This window comes from Myxocyprinus asiaticus, chromosome 18, assembly GCF_019703515.2.
Source record: "Myxocyprinus asiaticus isolate MX2 ecotype Aquarium Trade chromosome 18, UBuf_Myxa_2, whole genome shotgun sequence".
Taxonomy (NCBI): domain Eukaryota; kingdom Metazoa; phylum Chordata; class Actinopteri; order Cypriniformes; family Catostomidae; genus Myxocyprinus; species Myxocyprinus asiaticus.
In genome coordinates, this window is record NC_059361.1 from 27,692,375 (window position 1) to 27,705,972 (window position 13,598).

General features: G+C 38.2%; 1 protein-coding gene across 1 annotated transcript; it reads left to right on the forward strand.

The window, feature by feature from the left end:
* Positions 1-8,847: 8,847 nt before the first annotated feature.
* LOC127456055 (forkhead box protein L1-like) lies at positions 8,848-13,398 on the forward strand. Its single transcript, XM_051724358.1, has one exon. The coding sequence runs from the start codon at positions 9,080-9,082 to the stop codon at positions 10,169-10,171; it is 1,092 nt and encodes a 363-aa protein (XP_051580318.1). The 5' UTR covers positions 8,848-9,079; the 3' UTR covers positions 10,172-13,398.
* The last annotated feature ends 200 nt before the right edge of the window (positions 13,399-13,598 follow it).

Genomic DNA, 13,598 nt, shown 5'->3' on the forward strand with positions numbered 1-13,598 from the left:
TATATATAGAAATATACAAAAAGACAATATATATATATATATATATATATATATATATATATATATATATATATATATATATATATATATATATGTTATATACAGTAAGTATAGTATAGTGTAAGGGAATGTGATGGCAGAAGAGGTAGGACATGTTGGATAAATATATACACTATATGACTGTAGTGTAGTCTGCAAACTTCAGGAGATTGACAGAGGGGTCCTTGGCAGTGCAGTCATTTGTATACAGCACACATCCCTGGGGGGCACCATTGCTGATCGTTTAGGTGCTGGAAGTGAATTACCCCAGTCTCACTAACTGCTGCCTATCTGTCAGAAAGCTGGTGATCCTCTGAATGATAGATGTGGGAACAGAAAGTTGGTTTAATTTAGTCCAGAGAATAGCTGGGATGATGGTGTTGAAAGCCGAACTGAAGTTCACAAAAAGGATCCTTGCATATGTCCCTGGTCTGTCCAGATGTTGCAGGATATGATGCAATCCCATGTTGACTGCGTCATTTACAGACCTGTTTTCTCTATAAGCAAATTGAAAGGGATCCAGAAAGGATCCAGTGATGTCCTTCAGGTGGGCCAACACCAGTCTCTCAAATGACTTCATGACCACAGACGTCAGAGCGACGGGTCTGTAGTCATTAAGTCCTGTGATTTAGGGTTTCTTTGGGACAGGGATGATGGTGGAGCATTTGAAGCAGCAGGGAACTTCACACTGCTCCAGTGATCTGTTGAAGATCTGTGTGAAGATGGAGGCAAGCTGGTCAGCACAGGATTTTAGACAAGTGGGTGAAACACAGTCTGGGCCCTGTGCTTTCCATGTCTTTTGTTTATGGAAGACCTGGAACACATCCTCTTCACAGATCTTAAGTGCAGGTTGAGTAGCAGGAGGGGGGTGGAGGGTGGTTGCAAGTTGGTTGAGTGTGTGTCAAGACTGCAGAACAGACAGTCTCGAAGAATGCCAATACAAATAGCTCAGCATTTATTTGTGCATTAAATTACAGACACACACACTTATGGATGGTATTCTGTGCAAAGAAACCCATATATTTGTGCATTCTTCTGGTGCATGGATTTGGAAATTGAGCACGTGTGGATCTGTTACATGCATGTGTCAATCGGTTGCCCATGGATTCCCATGTGAATCTGTCAATCTGTTGTGTGAATGCATTCTGGCCACTAACAATGGTCAAAATTGCGCAACCACAGATGCAAAAGGTCCCGCACATTTATGTGCGGAACCCGCAAAGCTTTCATAGAATATTTAATGGAGAAAATATAGAAATACGCCTTATTCCCCTAACAAATGTAGCCAGTTTGATGCCGTTCCCAAACGAAATTCACTCCGGGAACTCCGTATAATAATAATAATAATATAATTATTTTTGAATTTTTAAAAAAAATGTATATATACTTTTTGGCTCAGTTGTACATTTATTTTATATTTATGTATAATTTATTAAACAGGTAAGAAGAAAAATACTACAAGATTTGTTCATTTAATTTGGAAGAAGACCTGGTAAAATATTTTATATAACTTTTTCTTTGATTTATTTATTTAAAAATGTTTTTCAAAGATGCTTTTTATTTTAATGAACTGGTTAGGCTTAGAATTTCAGAATGACAGAATAAAACAGAATAATTATAATACTAAACCTTGAATGTCAGGTGAGTCAGCCTAAAGCCAGAAAAAGAAAGTTTACTTTTTGGATCAGCTGACTCAGCACAGGGCCTACTAAGAAATAACCACAATATTGTTTATTTATTAAGGACACCCTTCCATTAAAAAAAAAAAAAAAAAAAAACTTTTAGCCTATTTTTAAGATTTATGCATTTCAGTTACATAACAAAATTCCATCAAATTGAATTGTGTAATGTTTAACAAAATTAAATGAATTAAACATAAAATAAATACATTTTTAAATGTTATTTTATTAAAGATTACTCAATTCAAATTGATGGAGATTTGTTATAAAATGTAAATGCATAAATCTTAAATAAAAATAAAAATAAAGTGCGTGTTTTTCAGGAAAAAATAAATAAAGATGGTGTATATCTGTTATGGGCACATTACTTTTTATGTTCAGTCTAGCCTGAGACTAGACGTGACAACTAAAAATAAACGAAATCAGCTTGTGGTCACATACAGGAAGAGCCACACCAATGAACATAGCAACTGACTGTTGACTGAGAATACTGAATAAATCCACCAGATGGCGGCATTTATTGGAGGACTCAAGCGGCTGACGAGTACTCGCATCATAGTGCAGGTGATGACACAACAGAGAGACTGTGTAGTGAATGGCAACTTGGATTAAGAAGACCGTATGTGTTTTTATATTTAACATGAAAAACATAACATAAAAATGTTCATGTGGTTTCTGGCGACGGTCTCATTTTTTTATCTGACTGTATTTTTCTGAGAGTGTTCAATTCAGTGTTTTATTGGTCACATGCTCATATGGTATAAATGAAAAGTGTTTGTTTCCTGCATGCCTGTGTTTACATAATACCAAAAACAGACGACAGAAAAATAAAAGACAGTAAATACACCAATAGATAAATATATTCTATAAATATACTATATGTGTATGATAAATATCTGTTGGGCAGGTACATATGAATAGAATAGAATAGAATAGAATATCTTGCCACACAATTTTATTCACTTTATAGACTGGCCTGTAAATAGTTGTAGGTTCAGCGAAAACACATGTGACCACAGGTGAGTTAGTAAGTAGGCCTACAATTACAGCAAGGGTTCCCCCTCCTAAAAAAATCACAATTTAACACCTGCATAGAGGGCAGCTTCAATGTAATAGAGCTCAAAAATCATAATACTAATATTACAGTCAAGGGCGTAGCCAGGAAATGACTTTTGGGTGGGCCAACATTTTTTATTTTTATTTATTTTTTTAACCAAATTATACTTAACAACAGAGAGGCAGCACATTCAAACAGTTCTTTCACACTTTTACAAATCAGAATTTATGCATTTTTTTTATGCAAGTCATAGAATAATCTCTAATATTCTGGGTGGCCCTGGGTCTAATTTGGATGGGCCACTATTGGCTACACCACTGATTACAGCAGTGTTGAAAAGGTACAAATTGAAATAATGGAAGTGATACTATAAACTAACAAACTGTTATCTATTTTATACATGCAAAATGCTATTGTGTCTCTGTGAAAAACATTTTACCCCATGTTGCTTCAGCAGGATTTTTTTTCTTCTTCACAGTAAGTGTATGGTAAGTAGCTTAAGATAAAAAGACCTGACAAACTTTTCAAAATAGAATGGCCAAAATTAATTCTTCTACAAACATCTTTATAATAAGAAATATATGTTTGCTTTTGACATAAACTGATAAATCAATAGCAGACAGAACAAAGCCAGTACATGATTTGTAAAGCTCTGTGAATGATTTAACTTTCTTTGCATCAATAGTCTTGATCAAAAATCCAATTACATTGTTTGTGGAAACATTGCTGGGCTTGATTTTATTTATTGTGTTTGGTAACAAACATTGCCAGTCTGTTTCACAGGGTTTTTTGTTTGTTTTTATCCTTCAGATGGGAACATGATGGATAAGACAAAGAGTAAGGAATTTTAAGAGTAAGGCATGTGGCTAATGGTTAAAAATAACAGAAAAATCTGTGTCTACTTATTCAAACAATCTAAAAGCATATTTCTCTTCTTGTTCTGAGTTCTAGAGACTAATTCAGTGATGACAAATTCATGTTGTATGTAGACAACTGGAACAAAATGTTTATATGTATCTGGGTGTATTTGAAGTTTAATTGTCAGTTAATCATTTTGAAAGCTGCCAATAAATGTAATAACGTAACATGGAAAAACAAATACATTTAATCAACTGTAACATACACAGACCAAAAATGCCATACTCTTTCTCTTGTAATGAAGAATAAGACACTGTAGGATGGTTAGAGACACCCGAAGAAAAGGGCAAAACATCGGTGGGACTAAACAACCTTTGTAGGTGCATTACATCAACAGAAGAAACTACTTCACTACAGTGCGTGCTTTCAGTGTGTCTGGAGTTTTAGTCTAAAACTTTATGAATCATCAACTTTAGAGGGAAAGGACAAACTCAGGAAAACATTTAAGATTATCCACTGAAACCTCCAAACACGTAATGTAATCAAAGGCCAGCTGTGTGCACTTGTAAAGTTGTTATAATCCCTCTCGTTCCTATAAACAGGAAAATACATAATATAAAGCATCATGCGTGCATCCACAAATAATACAGTTTATCCTAACATCCTGCCAAGTTTTCCTTTTTTGGATATCACTGCTCTTTCGTCTATCGTTAGCAAACTGATGCATTTTTTTTGTCATACAATGAACAGTCAATAAAAGTCAAGAATATACACAGCCATCATTTATGTTGCAGACAACCAACACTAGTACGATTTACTTAATTTTTATTTCTCAAGCTTTTGCACACAGTTTATCTAAGGAAATCTGAATGTTATAAAATTAAGGAAAATTTGCTTAATTTCATAACATAATATTGTTTAAAGGGAGGGAGAAAAATTAACTTAAATATTTCAGTCAATAAAGTAACTTGTACTTACAAATCTGATGTACATGGTATTTAATTAAATGTAGTACATTTTAAATAAACATTTTATATGAAAATTTTACATTTTTAACTTTCCTTATAAACATGTGTTTAATTATGTACCACATGACATATGAAAGCCTGTCAGGTGTATTTTGTTGATTCGTGTCTTTTATTTTGAAAAGTTCATTCCTGTTCCCTAGTCATGTGATGTCTTGTTTTCCCTCCATGTTCATGTGTCATGTTTTCATTGGTTTATTGTTTAATTAGCTTGTTATGAGTTCTGTTTGTTCATTGGTTTATGTTCTCCCATGTCTTTTATTTAAGCCCTCATGTTTTCATTGTCTAGTTGTCAAGTATTGGAGGTGATCGTAGATGTTTATGTCAAGCCACGTTTATGTCAAGCCATGTTTAAATCAAATCAAATCAAGTCAAGTCAAGTCAAGTCAAGCCAAGCCATGTTCATGTTTGTTTAGTTTAGTTCACGTGTAGTCAGGGTTATTGGTTCTCACTTTGTAAATAAACTGCACTTGGGTTCTTCATCTCATCATCGTCTTCGTCATTGCCATCATTGTCAGCAGCCAACATCGTTACAGAATACTTGACCAACCATGAACCCAGCAGTTCGGCTTCTGCGCCTACGTCAGGGGAATCGTCCCCTGGAGGACTATGTGGAGGACTTTTGCGATCTGGCCTTCCAGGTGGACTTTAATGAGGTTGCACTCAAAGACTGTTTTAGATTTGGGCTGAATGAGTCCATTTCTTTTTTTGATGCCTGGCGGTCGCAGTTCCCTCAGCCTGGCTCAATATATCGACCTCGCCCTACGGTTCATTGGTTCCCCGTTCACTGTGGGGGAGGCAGATGCCGAGCCAGAGGTCCACGTCATGGCCGCCGCCGAGCCAGAGGTTCACGACATGGCCGCCGAGCTAGCGCCATCTTTTGCTCCATGCCACGTCACAGCAACGAGCAGTGGGACCTGGAGATGGTTCCCATCCTTATACCCACCCTTAGTTCTCCTGAGCAGGCAAGGGGAACTTTCGGCCCTCCGACCCCGCCTGGACCCTCCGAGCCCTGGACTTCGCCTTGGCCTGTCAGTCCCTCGACATTGCCTCAGCTCTGCGTTCCCTCGGCTCCACTGCGGTCCTTCAGCCTGTCGGCTTTGCCGGGGTCCCTTGACCCTCCGGCTCCTCCTTGGTCTGTCGGTCACCTGGCTCCGCTTTGGCTCTCCGATCCTCTGGCTGCGCCTCATCCCTCCGATCTGTCAGCTTCACCGGGGACCTCCTTCCCTACGGCTCCACCTTGGTCCTCAGTCCTCAGTCCCACCGGCTCCACCTCAGTCTTCCGATCCCCCAGCTCCGCCTTGCTCCTCCGAGCCTTCAGCACCGCCTTGGTCCTCCCTGCCATTGGCCCCACCCTGGCCCTTTGAGTCTTCGGCTACTCTCCGGGCACCAAGTTCCATGGCTCTGCCCCTCGAGCCTCTCATGGCTCCGCCTTCCATGGCTCCGCCCCTTGAGCCTCTCATGGCTCCACCCCCCACGGACTTTGCCTTGGTCCCATGCCCCTCGCCCTTTCTCGCCATGCCACGCCCAACCCCACACCTCAAGACACCCACCCCCCAGCTCCCTACAGAACTTTGAATTTATGTCATGTTTTACGTGTTTTATGTGTTGGGGTGTCAGGAGCCACCCCTTAGTGGGGGGGATATGACAGGTGTATTTTGTTGATTCATGTCAAGCCATGTTCATGTTTGTTTAGTTTAGTTCACGTGTAGTCAGGGTTATTGGTTCTCACTTTGTAAATAAACTGCACTTGGGTTCTTCATCTCATCATCGTCTTCGTCATTGCCATCATTGTCAGCAACCAACATCATTACAAAGCCTTCCACAGGAAAGATTATTGCATGCTACAATTATGTAGTCTATAAGTCAACATCAGCTTGCATTACTGGCAATAGAAACAAGTTACAGAACTGCGCATGCAGACCTCAACACTTGATGCACAAAACAAGATGACGGTAACAATCAACAGATAAATGGGTCATTCTGAGTAGAAAATTAACTTCAGACTTCACAAAACAAAAAGTTACCAAACATAACAAAACAGAATGGTGTAAATAAACTCAAAAACAGTGAAACCATGCAAGCACATTAATTATTCAAGCAAGGTATGTGCTGGAAACACCAGCTTCGAAAAGTTAAAGGGATAGTTCACCCAAAAATTCAATCATTGTTTACTCACCCCTGTGTTGTTATAACCCCATATGACTTTCTTTCTTTTTCTTAACACAAAGGAAGAAATTGTGAAAAAATGTTGTGGTCAGTGATGTCATACAATGGCAGTTTATGGTGATCACCTCTTCAAGCTTCAAAAGAATGCAAAAGTATAATTTAGAAGTCTAATAAATGATTCCATGAGACTCTTGATTGTTATGAAGGCATACAAAAAGGTTTGGTGAGAAACAAACCAAAGTCGAATGTATTATTTAGTGAAAATGTACACTTACCGTTGACCTGTGGGCATTCATGATAGGCCACGAGAGCAACAGTTCACGCAGCCCCCTCGCGATATCAGCATTCAAGTGAAAAATTGTTTATCTAAAAACAGGTCTGCCACAGTGATAGCAACAACAGAACACAACACACCAGCACACAAAACAGAGAAAATAACTTACTAAACATTTCTGAAGAGTTTGTAGTAGAAGAATTAGTGCATTTCTATGCCCAGTCCAAAAATGTTTTGTACATTTTTGGACCGGTGCCAGTTCACAGTGGACGGAGTTACCCGCGTGATGGCGAAAACAGAAAACAAGCGAACAATAGAATGTACCGTCGCTCGTCATGGCTGGTTAAGACAAAAACTCTGATTACCATAGAAAAGATACCTTTTCTTGCATGTTGTTTGCCACCAGGTTAGGACACAGTGTGACAGTGTCTGCCTGCCTATTCTTTGTTTCAGTTTGATTTCTGAATACTCTGTTCAAAATAATAAGGCTGGGCATAGAAATGCATCAATTCTTCGACTACAAACTCTTCAGAAATGTTTAGTAAGTTCTGTTTTCTGTTTTGTGTGCAACTGTGTTGTGCTCTGTTGTCAATATCGCTGTGGAGGACCTGTTTTTACATAAACAAACCGCGTTTTCGCTTGAACGCCACAATGTCGTGAGGGGGCTGCATGAACTGTTGCTCTCGTGCCCTATCGTAAACGTGTGCACAGGAGATCAATGGTTAATGAATATTTTCACTAAATAATACATTTGATTTCAGTTTGTTTCTCACTAAACCTTGTCATATGCTTTCAAAACAATCATGAGTCTCATGATATACATTTTTAGACTTCTGAATTATACTTTTGTGTCCTTTTGAAGTTTGAAGAGGTGGTCACCATAAACTGCCATTGTATGACATCACTGAGCACAATTTTATTTGTATTTTTTTGACATTTTCTCCCTTTGAGTTAAGAAAGAAAGTCATATGGGGTTATAACAACACAGGGGTGATTAAACAATGACTGAATTTAAATTTTTGCGTGAACTAATCCTTTAAGTAAAATGTACTTATTTTATTTACCAGTGAAATTAACTCAAATTAGTGAATAAATATGACAAGATTTTGAACTTTAGGACTGATACATGATGACGCATTGTAAAATATAACAAACAATCATAAATAATATTTACTTATAAGCTAGAGCGTTCATTACATGCTAGAATTAAATAAAAATGTAATATTTACTTCATATTTTTAAGTTCACACTTAAACTACATTTTTCAGTGTAGAAAGTACTTAATCTTTTCATAAAAATTTTTTTTTCTATAGATTTATTATTTAACTATAGAAATTGTCATACTGGGCAAAGAAATGTGTGTGAATGGGATTTGTGGTGTCTGCATTCGTTTCGGCTGCAAGGGAAGGGGGATCTGACACAATCTGAGTTACAAAGAAATTGTTTAAGTTATTTTCCCTTTACATAGCCCGCTTTGTTTTCTTTTCTAGTAACCCAAAGCAACTCCCAGAAAGAGCTCTGTCATGTTTGCTTGTTCTCTCTGTGCGAGCAACTTTCAGCGTTAAGGGTGGACGTGATATTTCAAACATCAGATCAGTGCGTTTATGTATTGGGTGCCCGGAAATTTTTCCAAATAAACACAGCTTGATTCAACTTGGGTGGGCAGACTTATCAACAGACTAATTCTATAAACAAAAGAAGGAATAACCGAGTACACCATTGGCTGGTAGGCAGGGGACACGCGGAGGGAGAAAGAGAGTCGGGCCTTTCGGCAATGAAAATTTAATTAATGTGGGTGGGCTGAGAGAACACAACGAGTGTTTATCATAGACAATTTATTTTCCAGCGCTAAGTCAACATAAAACAGCAAAACGGACAACAATTATTTAACATTTTAGACTCATGGAGCGGTCAGTCTCTGCTCAGGACTGCTGGTGATCTCCACAGACCAAAACTGTCCTCCGAAGTCACTGCAGCCATGAGTTTATACCGCAGTCAAGTGTCCCAGCCAGGTTTATCTAATTCCTCACTAATCTACGTCTACGGTGGGGAAGTTGGAGGCATCATCCCCGCTTTGGGATTCGCGTCCACCCAGCAGGAGCCTCCGCAGAAACCTCCCTACAGCTACATTGCGCTCATCGCCATGGCAATTAAGAACACGCCGGACAAGCGCGCGACGCTCAGCGCGATTTATCAGTACATCATGGACCGCTTCCCCTTTTACCATGACAACAGGCAGGGCTGGCAGAACTCAATCCGCCACAACCTCTCGCTGAACGACTGCTTCATCAAAGTGCCCCGAGAGAAAGGGCGCCCGGGCAAGGGCAGCTACTGGACGCTGGACACCAAATGCCTGGACATGTTCGAGAACGGGAACTACCGGCGACGCAAGAGAAAGTGCAAAAGTCAAGAGACGCGCGAGACCAAAATCAGTCCAAAGAGGATCCAAAGAGCGACGACACTTCATCACAACACTCATTTGGAAAACGAGGACTCGGGTGTAGTAACAAAGCAAACGAATACAGACGAAAAACACCCTGAAAGAAAGCAGTCGCGCGATACAACTCCAAATGTGGCCACGCGCACAGAGTTTTGTGCGTCATCCAACTTTACGAAAGACTGGAGTTTTGCGCGCGTTAACCCAAGATGCCCGACACCCGAGTTGCTGAACCCGATAAATCGCGCTAACACAAACCCTTTAAACACGAAAGAGACGGACCGACAGGATGGCGTTTTGTCAGCTACAGTTGGGAGCGCGCGAACTGGAGACGCCAGATCCAAAGACACGCACCCTAGAAAAACGGCAGACAAATCGAAGGAGTTTAGCATTGACAGTATTCTATCGAAAAAGGAAAATCAGCACCAACGCAGGTTCGGTACTGCTGCTGCTGCTGGAACGCCGGTGGCTTGTCTGGAGTCGCGCGGTTACGCGCTCACGTCCTCACTGATCGCACACGCGCACCCACAGCTGTATCCACGCGGATTCCCTCTCTGCTCTTACCTATCTCTCACCTGTCCTGACAAAATACTGTACTTTAGTGAGAAAACAGATGATAAGCTATTCTTTTGACTACTCTTTTTAGTGGCCTGACAAATATCAGACTGTACCAAATAAATGCATCAAAGATATCAAAGGTATTGTTATGTTTAGACAAGATGCAATTCATATTTGCTTGTTAGTAATGGCAAATACAATACAGTTTATAAAACATTAGTTATTAGTATGATTGTTGTCCTTATGGGATTCAACATGGGTGGCCCACTCTACAGAAGAGTAACAGTTGTTCATTCTTAGGATGTAGGCTATAGGCTACTATTATCAAGAAGGCACTCTTGCAGACAATCCATAGCACAGATGTCTGACTTTGTATAATGTTATTGTTTATTTAAACAACAGTTATACTCCTCTCTGTACATTTGAGCAAGACAAAGACATGGACAAACTATGACGTCCTTGTCTCTTCTTTAACAACTTTATAGACACACAAACAGATATATTCTTTAAAGTCAGAGCAAAGGAATACAAGTTAAGCTCAACCGAAAGCATTTGGGACATAATGTTGATTACAGTGAGGCACTTACAATGGAAGTGAAAGGGGGCCAATCCATAACCGTTAAAATACTCACTTTCAAAAGTATAACCACTAGATGTAAACAATATACATGCTAATATGACTTTAGTGTGATAAAATTGCCAGTTTTCAACCTGTTGCCATGATGATATAATGCTGTAAACATCAAAACAACTGTAAAAACAGCAATTTAAACAACTTTACAGCTCAAATAATACACGATTTTAACAGAAGAATTAAGTGCTTTTTATAAAATTATAAGCTTCACATTTCTGCCAATTAACCCTCCAGAAATGGTCCCCATTCACTTCTATTGTAAGTGCCTCACTGTGACCTCGATTTTTGATTTTTTAAAGAAAAGGAGAGACGAATCGAATCAACATTATGCCACAAATGCTGTCGATTGAGCTTAACTTGTATTGAACACGGAATATTCCTTTAAGTTGCAGGGTAAAAGAAATACCTGATTTGTACCTTGGACAAACAACCATTCACTTCACTAGTTAATATTGGGTTAAACTGAAAACACAATTGCTTAAATAAACAAGCATGTGTGAGAAACATATTCATCAAATTTCTTCAAATCTTAAAATTCCTTGAAACAAACACACACACACACACACACACACACACAAACTTCAGTTCTGTGTTTCTATTGATCTCCAAGGAAAACGGGTTAATCAGTTTAGATATCCTAATGAGTCTAAAAAGTTTTCTTTACGTTTTAATTTAAACGGCATGTGAACTTCTGCATTTCGAGATTTCTCTGAGATTTGCTAAAAGCCTGGGGTGCACTAAAAATCCCACTAACAATATATATGCACCTGAATCCCAGTACATCTGTCTATAAATGACTTTTTCATATACATGTGTCAAACAGTTACTTAGAACTAATCATAATGCTGAACTGTGAAACTAGTGTCCCTAATGTATTCCTTACCACCATATATAGCCATAAGTGTTTTTTAACTGAAAGGTCTAAGTCTCAGTGAGTGCAGATCAGGAATGCTTGTGGAAATAAATAAGCTTCCCCATATTCGAGCAGAGGAACTCATATCCACAAGCATTTCCTGTGTATAGGATTCTTTTGGTCTGAAGTGTAAATAGAATATCATCCATCTGAAGGTTTGGAAGATCTAATTCATGATTAGAACAAAATACTTTGACCCCATTGGTTAATTTTACGCTTACATTTTTTTTTTATCCCATGAAATCAGCTGAATTATTCCATAATTGTTACTTTTATTGTTAATAATCATTTTTAAAGTCTGACTTAGTTGTTTTTAGAGTTACAGCCTTATTTTGTTTTATAGATGGTTTTGCATTGTATTCTCACACTGGGGACTTGTGATGTCAAATGTCCACAAAATAGATATCTCATGGTCCATTTACACACAGTGCTGAAGAGAACTGCAAAAAAGAGCAGTGTGCCCTCTAGTGTTGTCTTGTAGCTGCAATACTCTGTTATGAATAAATAACACATGAAAAAAATAAATAAAATACAACACTGAACATAACACTAATGCAGTCCATAACATACAGGCATGCACTTTTAAAAGACAATACATTTAGAAGTTTTGGCATCATCAAATGCCATTTATTACATTAAGATCTAATTATTTAATAAAGATGTATTGCTCATTATTTAAAATGAAGATATTTTGATAGACTATACTGAAGTATCTTTTAGAGCTTTCCTTTTCTGTAACCACAAATACAATATCACACAAGGCAAATGTTTTCTCAACAGCTTGGAGCAGATAGACCGCAGAGTTTGAAGTTTAATGACAACATTCTCAGTTTCTGTTCTGTCCTTCTCAAGCATTATATTAAAATAAACTGGAAAGATGATCTTCGCAAGTGTTTAAAGTGTAAAAATCTGCACTCAAGAGAGGAACTTTGCCTCATTTTCATTTATTTTAACTGGAAATAGAGCACACTTTCTCTGCACAACCACAAGTGCTATGCTGCGAGAGATGTTGCCTTGACTATAGAGCAGAATTTGATAAAAAGCAATTGTCTGACTTGAAAAAACAAACAAACACACATTTATGTTGCATAAAAAAAAAAAAAAAAAAAAAAAAAAAAACATAATTTGGCTCACTAAAAGTCATTACTCATTTCTAAGTCAATCCAATTTTGTTGTTTAATCAAAATGTCAAAAACCGTCATTGATTCAGGTCAACAAACAGGACTTTGCCACTCTCAAGTATGTAAAAGGTTTCATCATAATTAAGCATTTACCACATGGAGAGGTTCATGGTTGAAAACTTGGATCTCCTCTAATGACTTATCTGAGAATGAGCTGACAAGGCCTGTTAGATCTGATAGGAGTCAAATCAAGAATGAAAGACATGGAGTCAGACTGCAGAAGTGACATCGCCCTTGTTTCATGTGCAATCACATCTCCAGGCAACACATAATCATACCATCTGAAAACACTTGCATCAAAAGAGTTTTAATCTTTGTGTTTATTATATATTTTCACTCCTAGCGTAAACCAAACTCAGTTGTCCAAATATGTTCTCAGCACTGCAGGAGGGGTGGGGCTTTGATGAAGATTGATGGTCTCTCTGGGAGGAACATTAGCTGCTAATCAAGTTATTTTTCCTTTTGCTCCGCTTTATATGCAGAGAGCACTAGACCCACATTTGCCATTAGGTTTGCTTATGAAACACACACACACACACACACACACACACACACACACACACACACACAATGCTGTCCTTCCATCCATTCAGGGTTATTATATTTTACATTTTTACATTTATTTTACATTTATTTTATCTATTTTATTTCAATTTGTCCTTTCAATTTAGTTTTGCTTTTGCTTAATAGCTTTAGTTTTTTTCTCCCTATTTTGTATTTCGTTTTTAAGGTTTTATATTTTTAGTATTTTTTTAGCTGTTGTTATCACTATCA

Coding starts and splice junctions, on each gene's coding strand:
- LOC127456055 (XM_051724358.1), top strand. CDS start 9,080: ATGAGTTTATACCGCAGTCAAGTGTCCCAGCCAGGTTTATCTAATTCC.